Source organism: Dermacentor silvarum, chromosome 3 (genome assembly GCF_013339745.2).
Source record: "Dermacentor silvarum isolate Dsil-2018 chromosome 3, BIME_Dsil_1.4, whole genome shotgun sequence".
In the NCBI taxonomy this organism is placed as follows: domain Eukaryota; kingdom Metazoa; phylum Arthropoda; class Arachnida; order Ixodida; family Ixodidae; genus Dermacentor; species Dermacentor silvarum.
Genome location: NC_051156.1, coordinates 3,601,340 through 3,623,466, shown reverse-complemented (window position 1 = coordinate 3,623,466; position 22,127 = coordinate 3,601,340). Strand labels below are relative to the sequence as shown.

Sequence of the window (22,127 nt, the reverse complement as noted above, 5' to 3'; positions counted from 1 at the left end):
TGTTTACGTTTTCTAGCGCAAAGACGCAGCGAACAAGCTATTGCTATGGGAGTAGGTATAGCCTGGTCACACGTGCATTTTCACGTGTATAGCCGTCTTTGACTTGTGAAACGCACTTCGCCCCGACGAGGACGACGCTATCTACGCTTAACGGAGATTAACAATGATGTCTTCTCCGATCGGGCGGGTCGTCTCAATGATGCGTTTTCGAAGATTCGTCCATTCAGTGGCGCGATGAGAGACCGTTGCTCCAAACGACCACTGTACCTGTCGTACTTACTGTATTTTACTGAGCTTGCTTTACTTTTTACTTAATTTCCCCACAAGCACACGCGAGCGGGGGGGGGGGGGGGGGGGGGGGGGATTACGGAACGAGTAATTAAAAGGGTTGCTGCGGGCGAGAACGTCAATGACATACAGGGTGTCCCAGCTATCACGCAGCACGATTTTTAAAAAAGGAGGAACGGCGTTACGCGAACCAAACCTAGTGCGTATTCTTTCCAGTACAGTGGAGTAGCCGCCAGTAATTTTTACGTTACTGAGATTTCATTAGGTAACTGGTCCCATGTCTTTGATATACCTGCATAGAGTCTGCTTCAACTACCGATATTTATTATCGATCACGTCACGGAGAGGAAAGCAGACGCTCGCCCCCCCCCCCCCCCCCCCGGTCGGGCCGGTGGACCCCCCCCCCCCCCCCCCGAAAAAAATTTCTGGCTACGCCCCTGCCGGTATCCCCAGCGGTCGTCACGATGTCAGCAGGGGGAATCTGGTGATGCCAACTGCGGAAACTATGTCCATTGGTTGAACAAGAACCTACGACTTCCGGTTAGTCTGCTACCAGGTACGCGCGCTTTCTGCTCTTCCTCGTCGTGTTGCTCGTTTGTGCGCCCTTGCGAATCGGTAATTACAGCCCGCAACGCAAGTGTCAAATCGCTCGCGTTCCAGCACAGTCGTGCTTAGCGGTCTGATTAGCTGCACGAACAGAGTGCGACAGTGTCGGCCTTTCCAGACGTGCGCGCAACACAGGGTCTATAGCGCTACGCTTCGCATAACACGGGCTGGCACCGCAGCAACAGCGGGTAGCCGAGAAGCGCTGAGTCCACGTTACCGGCACGGTAACTCATCGCACGCCGTTTGCCATTCGCAGGTCGCTGTTCGACAGCGGTTCTTGCTCGCGAACGGCGAGATTTCCTTGCCGTACGTAGAGAGAATGAGACCGGGACTCATTTGTGCGGCAAATTCACCACCGCTGATCGCTCGACGGCGCCGATATCGTCGCTAGGCCTTTTCTGGTTCCCTTTAAAGCTAAAACGGACGGCGCTTTGAAATGAAATACCGACGCCCACAAGCCGCAATATCTTCTTATCGTTGTTATCGCTCTTCGCAATACTCGTACACAAAGAAGAAAAATACGCTGATATTAGCGGCGCCGTCGACTGCGATGCGAGCACAGCCGAGCCCGTCGTCTCCCGGCTGCAGCTGATGTTTTCGTTGCCGGTGGCAGAGGCGCGCAGGTTCGCGGTCGTCGATTGGGCCATTGATTATGCAGCCGGTGGGGCGCCGGCCGAACTTCCGTCTACTTTGGATACATCTCGCGCGGCAGACGTTCCACGGCACTGGCGGACGGTTCACCGTCGGTATATGTGCCGCTAGCGTGGACGTGACCGGAAGTATGCAGTGTTTTGAGAAGCGCGTTGGCGATGACGTATGTCACGTGACCTTTCGAGAAGCACTCGGCGAGGAGGGGAGACCAGCGGATGAGGAGAAGGAAAGAGCGAAACGAGCGAGGGCCGTTTTTCGGTCGTCAAGCGCGTGTAACTCCGCTATTACGGCACCATTTCGAAAAATTCCCGCAGCTACGTGTCGTTGTACACTCGTGCACAACCGCAACACCACAACTAAATTTCGACCTCTGCGTGGTTTAGGGTCCGTTTAACGACAAGAGGTGAACGTACAGTTTACGCACTGGTCTTCATTTGTGCTAATTAGTGTAGTCATGAACATGTCGGCCATGACATCCACTTCAGTGCATTTTCTGAGCGTGTATCATTAGCACGTCAATAAAACGAGGCCAATGATCTGTTGTATTGTAATAGAACTTCATTTCTTTTTTATTTCTTTTTTTTTCCTGGTGTATGATGACATGATCGCCAGTATCGCGCGTGCACTCAAGAGAGAAAAAAAAAAACGAAAGGCACGTGCGGCAGTTTTGTGGATCTTTCGTATGATTTTTGTATTGTACTTCAAGAAATGATTTCTACATTCATTTTGCATGGCGTTACAGCTTACTCATATTATAGCGAACGTACGTATGTGAATAAATGAATAAAGTTGAAACATATGTACAATCATTTTGTGTTCTTAGTTTTACAAAAGTTGATTTTAAAGTACCACAAAAACGGACAAGCTTCTGTAATGACGATGAAGTTACATATTTTTTTTCTGAAAAATGTACGTCGCCTTCTGCCTGTCACAGTATCATAAGCATTTCATCCCTAATATCAGAAAAGAAAGCTTCATTACAACTAAAAATTCACGCTTTAATTATATGTATTAATATTCTGTAAACATAGCGAAAATACCAATAACACGGTTATTAAATTATGCATATATCGGTTTTTTTAAAGCCACATAACTATATAATATGCATAACACAGATTACACGTTTAAGTGAACCGGTGAGCCGTTCAAATGAACCGGTTCATTTCAGTGAGCTGAGCCGTTTCGAGCCGCTCACTGAAGTGAGCCGTTTTGCCCATCTCTAGTAAGCTGTTCGATTCCAGCAATATACGTCGTTTCGTCAGCAAGTACGGAGAAGCGGCTGCAGCGTTTACTTTTGCATCTAGGCATTCTTTGATAATTTCACCACAAATTTCTATAATTTGGTTTTGTACATCTGGGCTTAAATACGAGGCATTACTGGGGCAACTTTCCAAATGGTTCTTCAGATATGTATCTCCACAATCAGCTCGCATGCGAACAAGCGCTTTGAAAATACTGTATTTCCAGCCGGGGCATTGCTTAAATCCATAGGACCACTGTCCCTATACATGGCCACGGAGAGCCAGACTTTGTCGCCCACAAAAAATAACTGTCTCAATAAAAGGGTGTTAACTTTTTTCTGTTCTCTCTTATTTTACTTTGCCTGCCCTGGTCCAGCTGATCGATCACATTTGGCGCGCTTCCTGAAAATGTTTGGAGAAAATTATCAGCTGCCAGCTGACAGTCACGGTGATATTTAGTATTTTCGTGTGTGGAAGATAGCGAGCGCGTGCTTCCATTTCTGGAACGGCGTGAATACGAGGGCTCCTGTGTGCGCTTGTTGGCCCTAGTTTATACGAACATTAAGCCCATAAAGTTTCGAAATCTAAAGCACGCCTTTGGAAATCTAAGTGCACCTTTCGCGTGAAACGTTTATGAGAACATTATACCCACAAAATTTCGGAATTGAAATCTATGCGCTCCGTAGATTCCACAGCCGCTGCGAGATGCCGCGACGCGCCCGCTCGCTATCGAAAAACCCTTGAAACTTTGTGCTCGGATGGGGCTCCTTGCGTTATGTGACTCCAGGTGCACAAGCGTTGCCACGAAATCCAGCCCGAGTTCACAACGTTCGTGCCGAAATGTTTGTTCGAGCATGAAAAAGAGATTGTAGACAAAATCCAGAATGATTCCCGGCGCTGGTGGTTGTTTTGGTCGGCGCCGGGAAAAAATTTCAGGAGAGGGGGGGGGGGCTAAAGCACTATCACTCCCCTCCCCCCTGGCTACGCCCCTTCTGCACAGAGATTGTAGTAGAACGGCCTGCGTCCATTGAAACGCAGAATCTGATGTATTCATCCCACAAAAAGATGTTCACAGCAAAATTCCTAATGAGAATGTCTCCTAATGGCGCAGTCATGTTTCTCTCAGAGGCATATGGAGGAAGTGCCACAGATGCCTTCATAAAAGTTGATTCAGGCGTATTTGCATTGCTAGAACCAGGTGATGTTGCTCTTGCAGATAAAGGTTTTCCTGGTGTGCGTGTGGACGTGGCAGACGCAAATTATGTGCTAGTTATGCCACCATGCAATTTCAACCTGAGCAAACTTCACGCGAGAAGAAATGACTGAAACTTACATTATAGCGAGTGTTCGTATCCATGTAGAGCGGATGATTCAGCGAATAAAGATTTTCAACATTCTTAACATCCGACTTCTAGATGAGCTGCGTGGCCCAAGTGACCAAATTATGCATGCTGTGTCCTGGCAAACTTGCAAATTAGTATTTTCAAATATGTTTGACTATTTGTTCACTGTGATTTTTTTCAGCCTTAAGAATAACTGACTTTACAGCATCTCAAACACAAACAGAAATAAAATACACCGATGATCACGATACTTCCTAATGCGAAATTTGAGCGCAGCTCTATACTTTTTTTTTTCATTTCGCTATATTTCGCAGGCATGGACAATTTGTTTCGTGCGGCACGTTGCAAACGGAGCAATGTGTAGCGGGACTGCCTCAGTAATCGGGAGATTGCGAGAGGGAGCGCGTGGGTGACCCGTGGGCGCGATTCACAGCAGCCGCCGCAGACAGACCTCCGCTCAGGCAGTGCTTTATTTCCATACAGACGACGCGCGCTATTCTGGCACCATGTCGTAGCCATCGCCATCTCGTAGCCACCACTGTTCAGCACAAAAGTCACCTCAACAGCTGCGCCACTGCACTGGTTTCAGTGCGCCGAAATTAGCAAGAGCTTCATTTGCTCTTTCTATAATTAACCGATGCCACAATAGCCTTGCCTCAGTCAGCGAATAATTTTCTATGCAAAATACGTGTCTCCGTTATGTTGTCCCGAACCATGCGCGCCAGCGCATACAAAACGTTCGCTCCGAAATAACGCATGGCTTGCGCTGAAATTCGGCACGAAGATGGTTATTGCAAGGACGCGCTTAATCATTTATTTGTCATTTTATAGTGGTATTAACGCATTTCGTTCCAAAAGAGTAGTGAGAGTCATAACTCTCTGTTGCAGGGCTCCTGTTTCAATAATATGCCATACTTACAGTGCACGTGGAGTTGTCAGGTCTGCGACAGGTTACAGTTTTGTTACCATTACGGTATCTATAGGTGCACGTTAAATTCATATAAGCCGGGCTCTGCAAAAAACAAAACATGCTATTGAGCAGTTCTAATAGCTACTGGAAGCAGCCGCATCCGTTGCAACTGACTAAAACAAATTCTAGAAAATCCGAGAGATGAAAGCGTCACGTGTAAAGTCATCCCTACTTTGACAAGAATCACGAAAAAAAATTATGCTTGTCTAACGCAGTTCTTCGTCTCTATGTGAAGCGAAGCTTTCGTCAAACTGTGTGTTTAATCATATAGAGCACTAACGGTGATGTGTACACTTGGTTTTTTTTACATCCTATGCAGCGTGCAACCACAAGCAACCACAAGCAAGTTTTCGGACATCTTTTGACCATCAACAACTTTCTTTTGGCCGCACATCCGTCATCGTTCACCACATCGACACCGGCACCCATGCACCTTTGCGCCAGCGACCGTATCGAGTCTCGCAAGCAGAACGCTGTGTCATTGACGACCATGTGAACGATATGCATCACTGTGGCGTGATACACCCTCACACAGCCCTTGGGCATCACCAGTTGTACTGGTGAAGGAAAAGGACGGTAGCATCAGGTTCTGTGTGAACTATCGGCGCCTTAATAAAATCACACGCAAATATCTTTATCGCCTGCCCCGAATCGACAACGCCCTTGACTGTCTGCAAGGAGCAGAGGTTTTCTCTTCTTGGTATCTTCGATCGGGGTATCGGGGTATGGATGAAGCTGACCGACTCCAGACTACTTTTTTAACTCCAGATGAGTTTCAGGAGTTTAACGTGATGACATTTGGATTTGTAATGGCCCTGCCTCTTTCAAACGCCTCATGTATAACATACTTTGAAGCCTCAAATGGCACACGTGCCTTTGTTATCCGGACAACGTCGCAATCTTTTCGAGGGATTTCGATTCCCATCACCCTGGCTTCGCAAATGTTCTCGCTTGCCTTACAGATGCTGGGCTGCAGCTTAATTTAAAGAAGTGCCATTTTGCTGCCCGCCGGCTCACCCTCTTAGGCCATGTTGTATGCAAGGATGGTGTTCTTCCCAAGCCTGCAAAGCTTCGAGCCGTTGCCGAGTTTCCAAGCCCGACTACAATGAAAGAACTCCGCAGTTCTAGCGTCCTTTGTCTGAATTTCAGCGCATTCATCCGCAACTTTTCGTTCATCGTCGCGCCTTTTATACAGCGTCTCGCCGACAACCAAGACGTTTCGGCTTGGTTTCCCGCTTGCGACGACGCATTCGCCGCCTTTACGCTATCTCCTAACCTCCCCTCCTATCCTGCGCCATTTTGACCCGGATGCTCCTGCAGAAATCCACACGGACGCTAGCAGTGTCGGCCTCGGCGCTATTCTTGCCCAACGCAAGTCTGGCTTCGTGGAGTCTGCCGCCTCTTACGCAAGCCGCACCCTCACCAAAGCGGGAGCAAGCTATTCTGTTTCAAAGAAAGAGTGTCTATCCATCGTTTGGGCGATCACAAAATTTCGACCTTGTGTCTACGGCCGATCATTCTACGTCATGACTGATCATCATGCCCTGTGCTGGTTGTCTTCCATCAAGGATCCATCTGATCGCCTGGCTGGTTGGGCACTACGTCTGAAAGGTTATGATATTCGTGTCGTCTGCAGGTCCGGAAGTAAACATGCAGATGCCGACGCCCATTGCCGCTCTTCACTGCCCCATGAGCCTGGTGCTGCGTCTGTCCGCAGCTACGGTTCTTCGTCCCTTACATATGCCAACATTCCATCCGAACAGCGCCAAGAACCTTGGATAGCCTCTCTCCTAAAGTTGATGTCTGACCCGCCGCCACGCACCACCAACCGCACGCTTCGACGCATTGCTCGTCACTTTACCATCCGCGATGGGCTTCGGTATTGCCGAAATTACTTATCTGGTGGGTATTCCTCGTCGCTTACGTTCCGACGTATGTGCCTTGTTTCATGCGGACCCGCAATGCGCTAATGCAGGATTATTAAAGGTCTACGCACGCTTGCGGCTTCGATGCTACTGGCCCGGAATGTACCGCTTCGTCCAGCAGTACGTCCGCTCGTGCTCCGATAGCCAACGCCACAAGAACCCACCTTACGTGACCACTGAGCCACTCCAACCCTTGCCCTGTCCAACCCCTGCCCTGTCCCACACGGCCATTTGACCGCATCAGAATCGATTTGTACGGCCTTCCTCCGAATACACCAAATGGCAACCGCTGGGTAATCGTCCCTGTGGACCACCTCACGCGCTACGCCTAAACTTCAGCGCTTCCGTCTGGCACATCACGTGAAGTCGCCTTGTTCATCCTTCATAACCTCGTCCTTCGCCAGGGTGCGCCTCGTGAGCTACTAAACGATCGCGGGCGTTCCTTCCTCTCAGAAGCCGTAGAAGCCCTTCTACGTTAATGCTACAATGTGCGTCACACTACCAGCGCATATCATCCCCAAGCCAACGGAATGACTCAGCTCTATAATCGCACACTAGGCGACATGCTCGCCATGTACGGTTCTGCTGTCCATACCAATTAGGACCAGACATACCCTTCGTTACCTACGCTTATAACAGCGCCACTCAGTCTACCACAGGATTCTCCCGGTGATTCCTTCTTTACGGCCGTGATCCTTCCTCCTTCATGGACACTATCCTCCCATATCGACCCGATGCCTCCGAATCGATGACTCTACCTGACGTAGCCATCTGTCCTGAGGAATGCAGCCATCTCGCGCGCAATTACCTACCAAGAGCAGGCCCGCCAGAAAGACTGTCACGACCGTAGTTCCTCTTCGCCGTCAGATTCATCTGGCACATTGGTATGGCTCCACGTTCCCTTCTCCGCTCCCGGCCTTTCCACAAAGCTGCTAAGTATGATGGTCCTTAGCGGTTTCTGTGTTCGGCGTCGCCTGTCAACTACGTCACTGAGCCGCTCCAGCCATTTACGGACCAATGGCGCCGCGGCCGCGAAACAGTTCACGTCGAGCGGCTGAAACCACATTACGACCCGCCAGTATTGCCGTTTCCTTAGGTTGCCAGGGTGGCTCCTTTTTCACCGGTAGGTGATTGTAGTGACAAATACGCACGCCAGCAAAAAATGTGGAAGAAGGCGGACTGTTGTTGATGCTCGAGATCGCTCTGCTTGGCCGTTGACCTGACCGCTTTCGTGTCGCTTGATCATTGTTCTAAATCACACCTTAGCCTAAACGTGTGCTTGTATGCGGAAGGTTCTGGGAGGCACAGTCAAAAGCATGTTGGTTATTAAAAACTTTTTGCGTGCAAACAAACAAGGACGAAGGAGCAACACAAGGACGAGCGCTCGTCCTTGTGTTGCCTCTTTTCTTCATCCTTGTTGCTTGCGCGCAAAAAGTTTTTAAAAATGACTATGTTCCAACTAGGCCGACTCGCAGTTATACATGTTGGTTATTTATGGTGTCTGCAGTAAATTACGCATGCTAGCGTTCGGCGCTTTATTTAGCCAACTGGTTATTAAAGCGAAGAAGGGGGCTTCTTGGTGCACGTTCGTGATGGTGTTGCACTGGATTGCAGCTCTGAATGAAGCGAAACTACGTGAAGAAGCATGAAGCGCAAACTACTACCAGCTCTTCAATTTTTGTCAGTGAATCTGTTCGTACGCATGGTGACAGGATTGAAAGATGTGACAAGATCATGAGATGTGACGACGCGAAAGGCCAAAACAAGATTTTACTGGGAACCGTTGAATCTACCGAACTTTATCTCGGCTGTGGTGTTACCTTAGGTGCACGAGCTGTTGCACAGGCTGGGAAGGACAGCTCAACATCATGCTGTACCAATTCTGTTCTCCGCCACACACAAGTTCAAAGAAATGTGTAAGAAAGGCTGTCATATCAAGCATGTGAATAAGTACTGCGTCGAATGCGTGAGCTGCGTGGTTCAGCACATCGAGGTAACATTCGGAAAAGTGCACATAGGGCAGACCAGAAGCTTTCTAAACGACCAATTACGGGAGACACATGCCAGCTACTTACAGAATCCAGCTACTTGGCGCCGCACTGTAAGCAGTGCAAATGTTTACCCCTGTTATGACAGAAATAGCCGGAAAAGCAAAAATATGAACGGTAAGAAGCATCTGGGACGCGCTTTCAATCTCAAAAGAAAATGATAAGTGCGTAAATACTGATCGCTTATTGCTTACCGAAGCCGAGATAGAGTTCGCAGGAGACAACGGGTGCCGGTAAAATTAATGGCGTCATTACCCTACCTCGCCTTTCACCAATCACCACTTGCATAAACGTGCTCACTGACAAGAACAGGCAGTTGGTAGTGTGCGGTTTGCCCTTGCTTCTTGTCGTCATTCATTCTTCCCGTGCAAAAACTCTACGCAACACAATCATGAATTACTATGCTGTTCTTGAACTGCCACCAAATTGAAATTTAGTGAGAAGTGTGGCAACATTATCACCGATGTGCTTGCGACGTTCAATGCGCGTGAGTAAATTGCAGTTTTTCCTAAACAAAATATTTCATCAAGTCCTAGAAAGCATGATACGGACGTCATCTGCCATGTTTCGAAGTCCCTCTAGGGCACACTATGTTTACATTTATTAAATGCCGAGTATTGTTTAGTGTAATGTGCGGTGATAATTTAGGTTCTTGTTTATTATGGATATTTCAAATATTGACTGAACCCTTATTTTTGCCTTGGTGGTGGTGGTGGGTTTTAGCAACAGGCGGGCTCCGCCTGGAGATCAACGACGCTGATTCTTCCACCTGAGCGTGTCTTACAAGATTATTGCGGCACTTCATCACATGTCCATCAAAACCAGTGTCTCGTAGAATGCAATAAGAAGACATAAATCTTCTTTGCGGGCTATAACTCATCCTTCTGGGAGCACAAACTGTTGAAGGCATGCATGCTGAAGGTCCTTCTTTAGCAGGTTTTCCATATGAGCGTCTCTTTCATATTGTTACGGTGAGGAAAACAGACAATGTCGACGACGGAGAAGAGGACGAAGTGGAAACAGCCTCTCTGTGTTCTCAGCTGCTGTCTAACTATCTCCTGTAAATACATTTTGTAAATAGTTTATACCCGTGACATTTTGGTGAGAGGTGCTGGGTACGCGTGCTGGGTAGACGGAGCTCCGCAGCGGACGTCTCGCCCAGCCTGGGAACATGCATCCAGCGGCAGGCACCGCGTCTGCAGCTGCATCGCCGACTACGCAGATCCCGTACGTTGCTCTAACTCAGCCTCAAGACCCCGGCAAGTTCAACAGCCTCAATGGCGCTGACGTAGCAGAATGGTTGAAGATGTACGAGCGCGTCAGCAAGGTGAGCAGGTGAGATTCGACCATAATGCTGGCCAATGTCATGTTCTATCTCAACGGAACACCGCGAACGTGGTATTATACACACGAGGAAGAGCTCACCAGCTGGGAGTTGTTTAAAGAGAAGCTGTCCGATGTTTTTGGCAATCCGACCGGTCGACAGCTAGCCGCCAAGCAACAACTCGCCACGCGTGCCCAAACTACTACCGTGTCGTACGTCTCCTGCATTCAGGACGTCCTCGCCCTCTGTCATAAAATCGACACCTCAATGCCAGAGGCGGACAAGGTTGGGCACATTATCAAGGGTATCGCGGACGACGCATTCAACCTTCTGGGCTTTAGAAACTTATGGACTGTCGACGCCATCATGAAGGAATGCCGCCGTTTCGAGCAGGCGAAGAGCCGCCGTATACATAATCAGTTTACACGGCTTCCAAATACTGCAGCGACCTCTTCTTGCACCGACCCAACAGACCAATCTAGCGTGCCACCACCAAGTGAAAACGTGACCCGCATTGTGCGCCGCGAACTCGAAGCCGCGTTTCCTGTCTCGCCTCAACAGACGTCGTGGACCAACACTGCTGAGACGAGATCGCTGATCCAGTCCGTGGTTCGCCAGGAAATCGCTAATATTGGTCTCCCCAGCGCCTGCTCCTTGAGTGGTCCTGACACCGGCCCTGCTCCTATGCCTCGGACCTATCGCAGTCCACCGTACAGTGCCCGCTATCCCTACAGTGCCCGGAATCCATCGGACTGGCGTACACCTGATGACAGGCCGATCTGTTTCTGCTGCGGCCGAATCGGTCACGTTTCTCGTCACTGCCGTAGCCGTTGGTCGTCCCCGCCTCGAAAAAAGCCAGCAATGCTTCGTTCCGGGTACTTATAGCCGATCGAGATTCCAACTGAGCCATTCTTCCGCGTGGGTTTGGATCTCCTTGACCCTTTTCCTGAGTCCAGCTGCAGCAACAGGTGGATCGCTGTAGCTACTGATTACGCGACGCGCTACGCCATCACTCGAGCGCTTCCCACGAGCTGCGCGACTGACGTCGCCGATTTTCTTCTCCGGGATATCATTTTAGTCCATGGCGCCCCGCGACAGCTCCTTACCGATCGTGGTCGCACTTTCCTCTCCCAAGTCATCGCCGATATCCTACGCTCCTGTTCTACCAAACACAAATTCGCTACCTCCTATCATCCCCAGACCAACGGCCTTACTGAGCGACTTAATCGGACCATCACTGACATGCTAGAGAAATACGTTTCACCCGACCACAAGGACTGGGATATTGCGCTACCCTATGTCACGTTCGCGTATAATTTGTCACGCCACGATACTGCTGGGTATTCCCCATTTTACTTGCTCTTCGGTCGTGACCCTGTATTACCATTGGACGCTTCACTCCCCTTGGTACGGAATTCACCATGGAGGAAGGAAACCACAGGAGAGGCCCTGGCCAACACGAACGTATTCGAGAAGGTGTGGCGGAAGTCACGTGCTGTTTTTCGCAAAGGAGCACTGGGACGGGTACCCCAAATGTCAACGTTGCCATGGCAACCGCGCTCCTGAAGCTTTCGCTGCTGCTCTCGGTCTCTGAAAAGTGAGATGAGATTTTTCCTTCGGTGTCTTTCCCGCAGCACCTTTTGTTCGCGAGAAAAGCGGACTTTGGAGTGTGGTGTGTAAGCTTGAAAGTTGTGTTTTGGGTCTGCGAGTCGGAGTGTCGGCCAGCAACAGATACACTCAACCAATCACGGCGCGGGTCTTCGTCGTCTTCTTCAACGTGCCACAGAAAAACACAGGAGCGCGTCTGCTTCACTCAAACTGCTACAGAAGTTTTGTAGGCTTTGTTCTGACGCGCGTCAGGAGCACACACTTCCGGCGGGTGGTAACAATGCAAGTTCAAAGTTCGCGCCCATCTGCTCCGGCGAGCTGCAGAACCCCTGATTGGAGGCGCAAAGAGAGGTGGCACACCAACATGGCTGCACTTCCGGCGTTAAAAAAGTGACGTCAGGGCCTGTTTTGTTTCCTTCCTCCATATAATTCACAGACCGAGTATGCCCGCGACGCCATCGCCCACGATGACCATGCGCGCCAGCTTGCCCGTACTCGTTTGTTAGCATCGCAGGAAACTCAAAAGCACACTTACAATTGCCACCATCGTGAGACATCATGAGACACCAGGCTCTCTCGTACTCCTCTGGTCCCCTTGCCGAAGTGTGGGGCTCTCCGAAAAACTCCTTCCGTGCTACAAAGGTCCTTACCGTGTTCTACGTCAAGTGACCAATGCCACCTATGAGATCATCCCAGTGACATCCTTCGGGCCAACCGGTTCCACATCACCCGACGTCGTACACGTCTCTCGGCTTAAGCTTTATTATGCCCTTCCCGATGGCCCCGTCTAAAGCACCGGGACGGTGCTTTTTCCGCCGGGGGTTGTGTTACGGTGAGGAAAACAGACAATGTCGACGAAGGGGAAGAGGACGAAGTGGCAACAGCCTCTCTGTGTTCTCAGATGCTGTCTAACTATCTCCTGTAAATACATTTTGTAAATAGTTTATACCCGGGACAATATCGATATTTTGGACCCACTAAAAGTGTTCAATGTCTCCTGTCTTTTCATATTCAGTACATTTCGAAGAATCGATACGCCCCACCTTAAATAATTTTGCTGGTGTACGAACAGATCCAATTCTTATTTGATAAAGTGTACCGCTTCCTCTCGGCCAAACCGCTTGGTTACACAGGACATCTGTGGTGGAATCCAAAGAGACCACATGTCACTACGGATGTCAGATTGTTTACCTTGATTACTTTTTAGGGCCTTCAATATAGGAGGGTGAAAGAGCATTGCGTATGTGAGAGCATCAGCTTTCCCATTGCCACCTATACCCGTGTGGGAGGGAATCCACTGAAACTTTACCCTGAAGCCTTTGTTGTCGAGTTCTTTCACGAGGGCTAGTGATTTGCGCGGGAATTTGGTGGATCCTCGACCATGACAGAGTTAGACGCAGACTTTGAGTCCGTAAGTCTTTAGTTTGCGTAGAGCATCAGCTATTGCTACGCCTTCCACAACTGTCGATGAGGCTATGGAATTCAGACAGCCAGACCATGTAAATAAGGAGAGGAAGTACAAAACGCAGCTGCGCAGTGTTTTGGCCCTATTTTCATGCGTTATAAGAGGCTTCGGCCGGGTCCGGGTTGAACTAATGGAGTGACTTTGTTTATGATTCGTAGATATGTCGGGCATTTTAGGAGCGATTCGGTAGACAAAGTTGAAAGCACATACAAGCACTCTCTTGAAGAAAAATAGATACAAAAATGTAATACAATCTCGGTGATGTAATTAGGGTATTTCTTGCGTGTAAATATCCTCATACTTGTCAAGTTCGTCCGATATACCTGGCGTTTCACGAAAGATATATATGTAATATTTATTAATAGGTTCCATGATATATAAATACAATTTCTTCGGAAGCGTAGTGTGAGTGATGGTGGACATCAGATGATTTGATAGACGTAGTAAATATGCGCTAAAAACTAACATAGCCTAATACTTAACCCTTAGATTTGAAGAGCTTATTGCACTGTAGGAATGAAATCGAATTCTTCGCATGCCAAATCAGCTTTTAGATATGAAAAATTCAATTCCCCTCGAAATTGCATCGCAACGAATAAGGGATAACCAAGTTAACCGAAACTCAGACGCTTATGAGCACACGCAGCCACGCCTTCGAATGAACTTCACTGGGAGATGTCACTCACCGGCGGGAAGCCGGAGAGTCGCAGCGAGAGTCTGCATCGCACAGCTGAAGTAATTAGTCATCGAAAGCATTGAGTGCCGTCACTTGGCCAGGGCGATTTCAGTTATACAGTACAATTATTTTCCCCTATATTTTTCTGGCTTATTTGTATCTTTCTTTATATAGTTGTCACTAACAACAACAACAAAAACAGAGCCTCTCGGATCCACTTATTATTTTCGTTCAAGTTATCGGTTGGCGGACTGCAGAAATAAGTGTGGTTAGCAAGCACGTTCTTCGGTACAGAGACGTGCGTCAGGACGCACATCGCTAATTCAAGAAACCGAAATAGCAATAACAAATGTATGCCAGAGACCTCAACGTACGTACACGAGGGTCGTTCTATAAAGATTTACCCTGGCCCACTTTCTCTCGGCTCAGTACCATGAAAGTGGCTCTAATATCCGTGCTGTCCACTTTTTTAGTCATTGTCGTAAAGCCGACGTTCCTTCTCGAGTATCGGTGGTCAAAAAATGGCATCATTGTATTCATTAGCCCGAAACCGTGATAGAAAACCACATACATGCTTCAAACGAGTTGTGAACTCTCGCTTCTCAAGCAGGCCCTCGTAGAAGCGGTTGCCTCGATGTTTCGTGGAACTCCAGCGACGACGCTGACGGTTGAGCGATCGCTGCGCTGTCTGGCCAAACAAGGTGGCCTATGGTAGGACACGCCTTTCACGACACTGTGCCACCGCAGTATCACATGAGCCAAAGCTCTCATTTGGATCCCTCGACAGTATTCGATGCTAAACCGGCCATGGTACCACATGCTGAGATCGTGAGCGAACCAGGGGGGTATTCTATAAATGTCCACCTAGTGGACATGTCAATTTCGTCTTCTGCTGAAGGGCTGATATGCTCTGGGCGCCTGTCGTCTTCTCCAGCATACCCCAGCCCAGCCAATCAAAACTTCAGCAGCAGACCAATTGAGCATGTCCACTAGGTGGACGCTTACAGAATACCCCCCAGAACTCTCACTCAAGAGAGTGCTGCATAGACCATAAAATTAATCAAACGATTTATCTTCTCATTACAAAATTACACCTATTTATGTACAATATTTTTTGCGACAAGCACTTACTCACCGAGGGACATGTCTGATTGCCGCCATTGTTCCCATTAGCTGTCTGCAGAAGTAAAGCTGCAATGAATGGATTGGGAATGTTCAGTATTAGTTAAGGATATTGTAGTTATGAGTTGTGTCGATGAGGTTACCTGTCCATGATATCAATTTCACTGTATAGCCATACCAAGCAGTTAAACACCCATGCGTCGTTGTCATGTCATCAGATTCGATGCTAAGCACTGAATGAGCGCGGACACGTTCTTGTCGGGCTCCCTCATTCCGCCAACTTTGCGCATGTACGGCCGTTTCTTCTGCTGACATGCCATGACGGGTTCAAAGGACAAGCATAGAGAAAGAAATTCAGCAAGAGGGGACACTCGGCAAAAACTGGCAACAGGAAACACGTCACCATACGTCACGCTATACTTTTGACGCCGAACGTTAGCGGCCGCGAGCATCGAAAAAAAAAAAGAAAGTGAAATTAAGTTAAAAGCCATTGATTTATTTCTTAAATTCTTTGCCGCGAAAACTAAAACGTTTTGCGTATAAATGAACTTAAGCTTTGCGACTTATTATTTTCCTTGCCTTACCTAGCCACAGGTCAATGACGCGCCAGATACATGCGTCATCCGCCAGACACTCCCCCGAAGCCGGCGAGGATGGCTGCGCGCCCGTTTGAGCGCTCGCGCGCGGTGACCCGTCTGTCTTCTTCGTTTGTTTGTTTGTTTGTTTGTTTTTAATGTAACCTGGTTTATTGGGCTCTCGGCGTATTCTTGCGTTCCTTCTGCACTGGGACAAGACACCACTGCACTATTGGACTATGGCAAGGTGAGAAATCTTGTTTCACAGTCTACGACGCAATTAGGCTTACGCCACGGGACCGAGACTTAAGACGCAGTTAGCGAAAAACAGCTCGGCCATCCTGGCGCAGTTAATTTGAGCTAATGAATCGTGTTGAGACATGTTTCCGACGCTTCCTAGGGGATTATGGTAACTTATTTCGGTTTTTGAGCCACACTGGCCGCACAGGGCGCCGTGTCGCAGTTAGCGAGAACTAACTAGGCCGTGGTGCATAGTCTATTGCATCTTGCTAGGAGAAGTTTGTGGCGCTTTCTCTGACGCCAGACATTACGAAAAAGTAATTTCATTACTTTGTGGGGTACTTCTGAGGCACGCTGGCCGACGCAGTTAGCGATAAGCAGCTCGGCCGTGGTGATAAAGTTAGTTTGGCGTGTAATAAATCTTAGAGGGACAAGTATGTGACGTTTTTTGTGGCTCCGCAACAACATATACCTTCTTTCGGTACTCACGCCTGTTGAAAACGCGATGGGAGATTGCCAAGAGTGATAAATGGTGATAACATGGGGTGTGCTGCTGGCGCCGGCAGAACGCGCGAAAGATAACGCCGACGAACATATCAGAAACTTGTAATTCGAAAATTCCGCCTTCTAAAGGACTGAAAACAGGCTTTGCACCCACGCATTTGTCTTGAGTGCCTGTTGCGTCCGTCTCTATGTATGTAGCGTACCGTCGCGTCGCTCGAGGCCAAGTTTTGGAAACGCGAAGGCGCCCGTGTATTTGTGCTGCCAAAGTGCGGGAAATAATGCCCGGAAATGGGGGAACGCTTGGAAATCAGATGTTTTCACATTTTATGGTATTGTTTGGGATGAGTCGGGTATTTTCTACGCCATGTATGTAAAAGCGAATTGCTTTTGTTTGTAATGCCGGCCATTCACCGCTTTCGCACGTTTCGCCTCTACACGCAGTATTCCTATGTCTAAATACCAAAATGACACATGCTTGTAACATGCTGTTACGTGCTTGTAAATGTAACATGCTTATAATTTACTTTTTTTCAGCTGGTGCCGTCCGGTGGAGCTTCATACGGGAACTACTGCTTACCTGGGGTCACAACGTTGGATGAACGCACAAAAAGCTCGGAACGACCTTTTATATAGAGCAAAATAAATATTTCCTCATTTCACAAGGAGTCTTGCGTCTACTTTGTGAAATTGCACGTGAAACAGATTCGATGGAACTTAACAAGATCGCTCGCAATCATTTTTACCCCATAATAAACCAATTCCGCACGAAGAGCAAAAAAAAAAAAACAAAGAAAAAGGAGGGGGGGGGGGGGGGCAGCTGGCGTGCTAGCTTGCGTTGAAAATGCGCGCGCCCACAACCGAAACCGGAAGTGATTTATACCGGCCGCTTGGCGCGCTGCAGTCAATTCGGCCGCTGGGCTCTATGGAAGTGTCCCCTCTTGGGGTTGAATTCCTTTCTCTATGGGACAAGTGCGATTCGTGCTCGCAGCCGTTCTTCGGTCGACAACAATTTTTCCGTTGCTGTGGGTCTTGTGGCCGCCGGGGTATTTATTATCTGATGTCTGTCATTAATGTAATTCAATTTTTGTTGCATTTTACCGCTGTACTTTCACGTTTACTGTTCTGTTTGTTGCTTTTTATATTTTGTTCTTTGTGTAACACAAGTGCTCCAATACTAAGGCCTAGAGCTGTTCTTGGGCACGTTCAGAAATAAATGAAATAAAAACCGTGTAGTAAAAAATTTAAAGATGACGTGTGATATGCCATATGATACCAGTTATTTCAGTTTTATTATTTTCCACGTCACTGAGTTATCTGTAATCTTTTTGCTGAATAATATACAGGGCGTACCACGGAACTTGTGCCAAAATTAAATATGAGAGTGTCACGTAGTTAGAATGAAGGTAATGTTTGCCATCGTTTATAGCAAGTCAGCCTATTTTTCGCATTTCCCCTATTACATAAATAGTTATGCATTAATTATCTTTTCAAATATTATAATCACGGCAAAATTGTCAATCGGTAAATTGTAGGCCATCATGGAAAATTCCTGATCCACCTTACTGCTCCTCTATACGTGCTACATAAAGGTTCTTTCAAGCCTGAAAGAAGCCCGCAAAAGCACACGAAAAGTGCCGCGCCGCTAGTCGCGCGGCACTTTTCCGTGTTTTGCGGGCTTTCTGTAACCCCAATGTAACCCCGTAATGCCCAGGCGATGGTTGCACCAATGTCTGCACCAATAATGTAAAGTAGACGCCTATTGTATAACGTTCCCCCTTTAACATAAGCTCTCGTTGTTTGCTCACGACCGGACGTTATGCGTACGTTTGCTTCAGTTGAAAACGGTTGGGAAGGTGCTCGTACGTACAGGTATAAAATTTATGCGTCAGGTAGCCGGTGGCATATGACTGCTTGTCGTATTATGTAGCGCAGCTGGCTTGGGTTGTGACGTGCCGTGCTCATTTTCCGTGACCTTCTCTATTTGGTTTGCACGTATGGCGCAATGACTGTGTTTGTAATACGGATAACAGCGAGACGCGTGCACAAGATGGACAAGCGCTCGATTTATGACATAAAATGTCGCAGTTTCGCCCGCAAGGCGAAGCTTCGATTGCGATAGCAAATTAGTAGGCAACTATACGAACTAAGCAGAGTAGTTTTATCGGCCGTATGAACTTGTAAACATTCGCTTACTATCTAAATTAACAAGCACGGTGTAACGCGCGCACAGGTACACATGAACACATCTCGCTCGATGACGGCGGTAACTCGCTGTAGAAATGCTGGAGTGAGGAGGCGCGGCAGCAGCAGCGAACAAATTGATTTTCTTGCCGTCGCTCGCTTAAACGCGAACTAAGCGTCGAAAGCACAGCGCATGCGAAGCTACTAGGCACTAGTTGCACTTTGTCCACGTCGCAAATCGCTTTGAAGATGAGGTCCGCGCGAACGCGCACTTTTTCCACGTTGCCGATCGCTTTCAAGCGCGACCGTCACCTCGCGCACGCTTCCGCCCCACCTTTCTCCCTCGTGCGGGTGAGAGTGAGCCGCAAATGTCGGCTAACCCTCGCAAACTTTCACGGCTCGCGGCGACGATATTACCGTGTTGGGACTTTATACGGAACCTCACAGCGACGCCCACGACCACGGCGACGGCAGAAATATAAAAAGAACGGCAAAGGTGTCTGCGTGTGGTTTTCCCGGTTTTGTTCACATTTGCCGTGCAATGTACACGCGTCTTATCACGTTTGGAGGAGTATAGGTACGGATGCCAGAACTGGTAATAAATCTGTTGTTTAACGTTAGTGCTGCGTGTTTGTCTAATGTGCTTTTGCATGTCCCTCTCATTCTGCCTTCGCTACAAGGAAGTAGACGAACGAAAAAGAAAGAGAAAGCCACGACCATTCTAACGTGCCATTAACCACGCAGTACCAGTGGCGATGTCCAGGCGACCGTAAAAGAGAACAAGTACAGCAAAAAGAAGTAAAGAGAAAACAAGGAATTCAAATTCAGAGCCTTCGAAACAAGCGCATTCGAATGAGAACGTCAAAGTGATTTCATGAATATCTCGTGAGCACGCCGGCTTTCGCATTTATCTTCTTTAGCGTATGCTAAAGTGACTGTCAGCTTTTGCATGGAGGGGACGTTTTCGCAAGAACCCTAGATGATGCCTTAGCCGTTCTTGCAGTATCCTGCCACCAGCTTTCCACTATAAAAAAATAAGCAATTATTATTCTTATAAAGTAGGGATGCCCCGCATATAAAAGAAATGCTTTGGTGAAGCTGTATTTAATAGAAAAATGCAAGCAGCAAAAGCAGCAACAGTAGCTGCCAACACTAGCTGCCAACAGTAGCTGCCTCGCAACAGTAGCTGCCATAGAGAAATATTCTTGTTCGCAAAATAAATGTTCGCCGAGCCGTGGGAGAACTTTTCGCGCCTTGTGAATATACTCCACGCCGCCGATACACATAGTCATGTGCGCGAAACACAACAAACTCTCGGAACATGCACAACATATTCAGAAGAGACTTACTGCAAGCAAAAGTGAAGAGCAGGACGACCAGGAACGCAGACCTGTCGGCATTCATCTTGACTGAAGACGCGAGGAATTCACGATTAGGGTATCTCGTTTCATATATAGTTCCTGTGGGAAAAGTATGGATACGGAATGTCAGAAGTGTGATACCATGTGCCGGTCGAAAGTGAAAGTTGTCGTTGGCCTCGGTTAGAATTTTTCGTTCTCGTTTGGCTTCGTACAGTTGTGAACCTTCCATTGTTGACTCGCTGCTCTCTAAATTTATTTTCCCTTTCTACACTTTACCTTCTCACTTCCTTAAGTTCTCGACCTGCCATTTTTAGGCAGCTGCCGGCTCCTGCAGATATTTAGGTAGCAAGCAAAATGACTTGTTAAATTCCTGGCGTTTACCAAGGCAAACTTTAGATAAATATCTTACAGTTTATCCTCTTTTAGCGTATTAGTCAAATACTACATAAAGCACTTTAAATGAGGCTGGAGGCCATGGAATAAAGCTGTCATTAGATCCAGTTTTAATTTCCTCGGCTGCTGCACGCTTTTTTCGTTGCTCCTATCAGATAAAAAATGCCTAGAATAAACCAATTTGTCCAGCAAAGGTACACGAAAGCATGATGTCAAATGCGTATTTCAACTTGCTGCTTCCTACAGCAAGTAAAAAATAACCGAACTTCTTTCTCCTACGGCGCAATACTAAGCCGTAGATAAGCTATACACTTCATTTGTACCAAAGGGCAGCACACCACAGGGGTGAACAAACTAGCACCTAAATAAAGAGACTATTAGTGCTTCATATTCACTAAAATCTGGCTAAACGTTACTGAACGGGGAGCCAAAATTACTTTTTAGGCGCCCCTTCCTGCGGCGACCGTCGGCGTCGTAAACGAGCAAACGAACGCAGCGAAGGAGGAACGCGGAGCGCAGCGGGGCATGAAAGGCGCGAGGAGGGAAGCGGAGGAAGAGGGTGCAGCGGAACCACGAATGAGGCGGAAAGTGGAGGAGGGTATGGCGAAAGCGAGAGAAGAAAAGCGTAGTGCGGCGACGATAGCTACAAGATGGTGCCAGAGTGGCGCGCGTCGTCTGGGTGGTCTGTCTGTGGCGGCTGCTGTGAATCGCACCCCTACGCGTCACCCACGCGCTGGCTCTGGCCCCAGGTTAGCGAGGCCCCAGGTTAGTGAGTTATTCGCGCCACAATTCGCTCCGTTTGCAACCTGCTGCACGAGACAGATTGTCCACGCCACCCAATATATTGCGGAATATTATAGCACCTCTGGAGCTGCGCTCAAATTTCGCATTAGGGAGTGTCGTAATCGTCGGTGAATTTTTATGGCCCCAACTGCGTTTTTATAACGATCGTATTTCAGGTTATTACACAATATTCTAGACAAATTTCTACAAATTATCCTAATGCTCAAATTATTGACCTTGGTAATTTCAATTTTACTGGAATGTTTTGGTCCGGCCTGTAAATAACGTTGTCTAATAAATCAGGTACAGAAACTGACTTAGACAACACTTGCCTAATTAATTTTTATTTTTATAACTTGAACCAAAATTAGCCGAACAATAATCGAGCAGGTCACGTAACCTCCTGCATGCATTTAATCCATAATTTGTATTATCTCTTTTGTATCTCGCGGTATTAAGCGATCACATCGTAGTAAATACTCATTTCAATGCTTTCTCGCCGAAAATCATCTAAAAGACATTTAACGCTTTACAGGATAGTCAACAACAAAGTTGTTATAATTTTTTGGGGCTGGTTTGTGACTACCTTTATTTTTTACGCACAAGCTGCACTACGATATCGACGCTCACATTCTTAGTGTCACAGTAAGAGAAGGATATCATTCTCGTAGTTTTTAAACGTTAAACTGCCTTAATAACAAAACAACGACAATTCTCGTCTAAAAAAGGTGCAAGTTCGCCATGCGCTTAGTACACCTGGCTTACCACTAAAAATTGTTTTCTGTCGCTCGCTTCTGTAACTGAACGACCATATTTCTCTCCA

The 22,127-nt window shown here is 47.7% G+C and overlaps 1 protein-coding gene across 2 annotated transcripts in view; it reads right to left on the bottom strand.

Moving 5' to 3' along the window:
- Positions 1-20,382, bottom strand: part of LOC125943717 (uncharacterized) — a 66,869-nt gene extending 46,487 nt beyond the window's left edge. For both annotated transcript variants that reach the window (XM_049663184.1, XM_049663183.1), the window contains exons 1-4: positions 20,270-20,382; positions 20,117-20,176; positions 15,281-15,336; positions 5,049-5,141 (exon numbers count right to left, since the gene is read on the bottom strand). In XM_049663184.1, coding sequence (XP_049519141.1) covers positions 5,049-5,141; positions 15,281-15,336; positions 20,117-20,176; positions 20,270-20,357 — 297 coding nt within the window. In that variant the 5' untranslated portion in view covers positions 20,358-20,382. The remainder of the gene's footprint in view (positions 1-5,048; positions 5,142-15,280; positions 15,337-20,116; positions 20,177-20,269) is intronic.
- Positions 20,383-22,127: the final 1,745 nt, after the last annotated feature.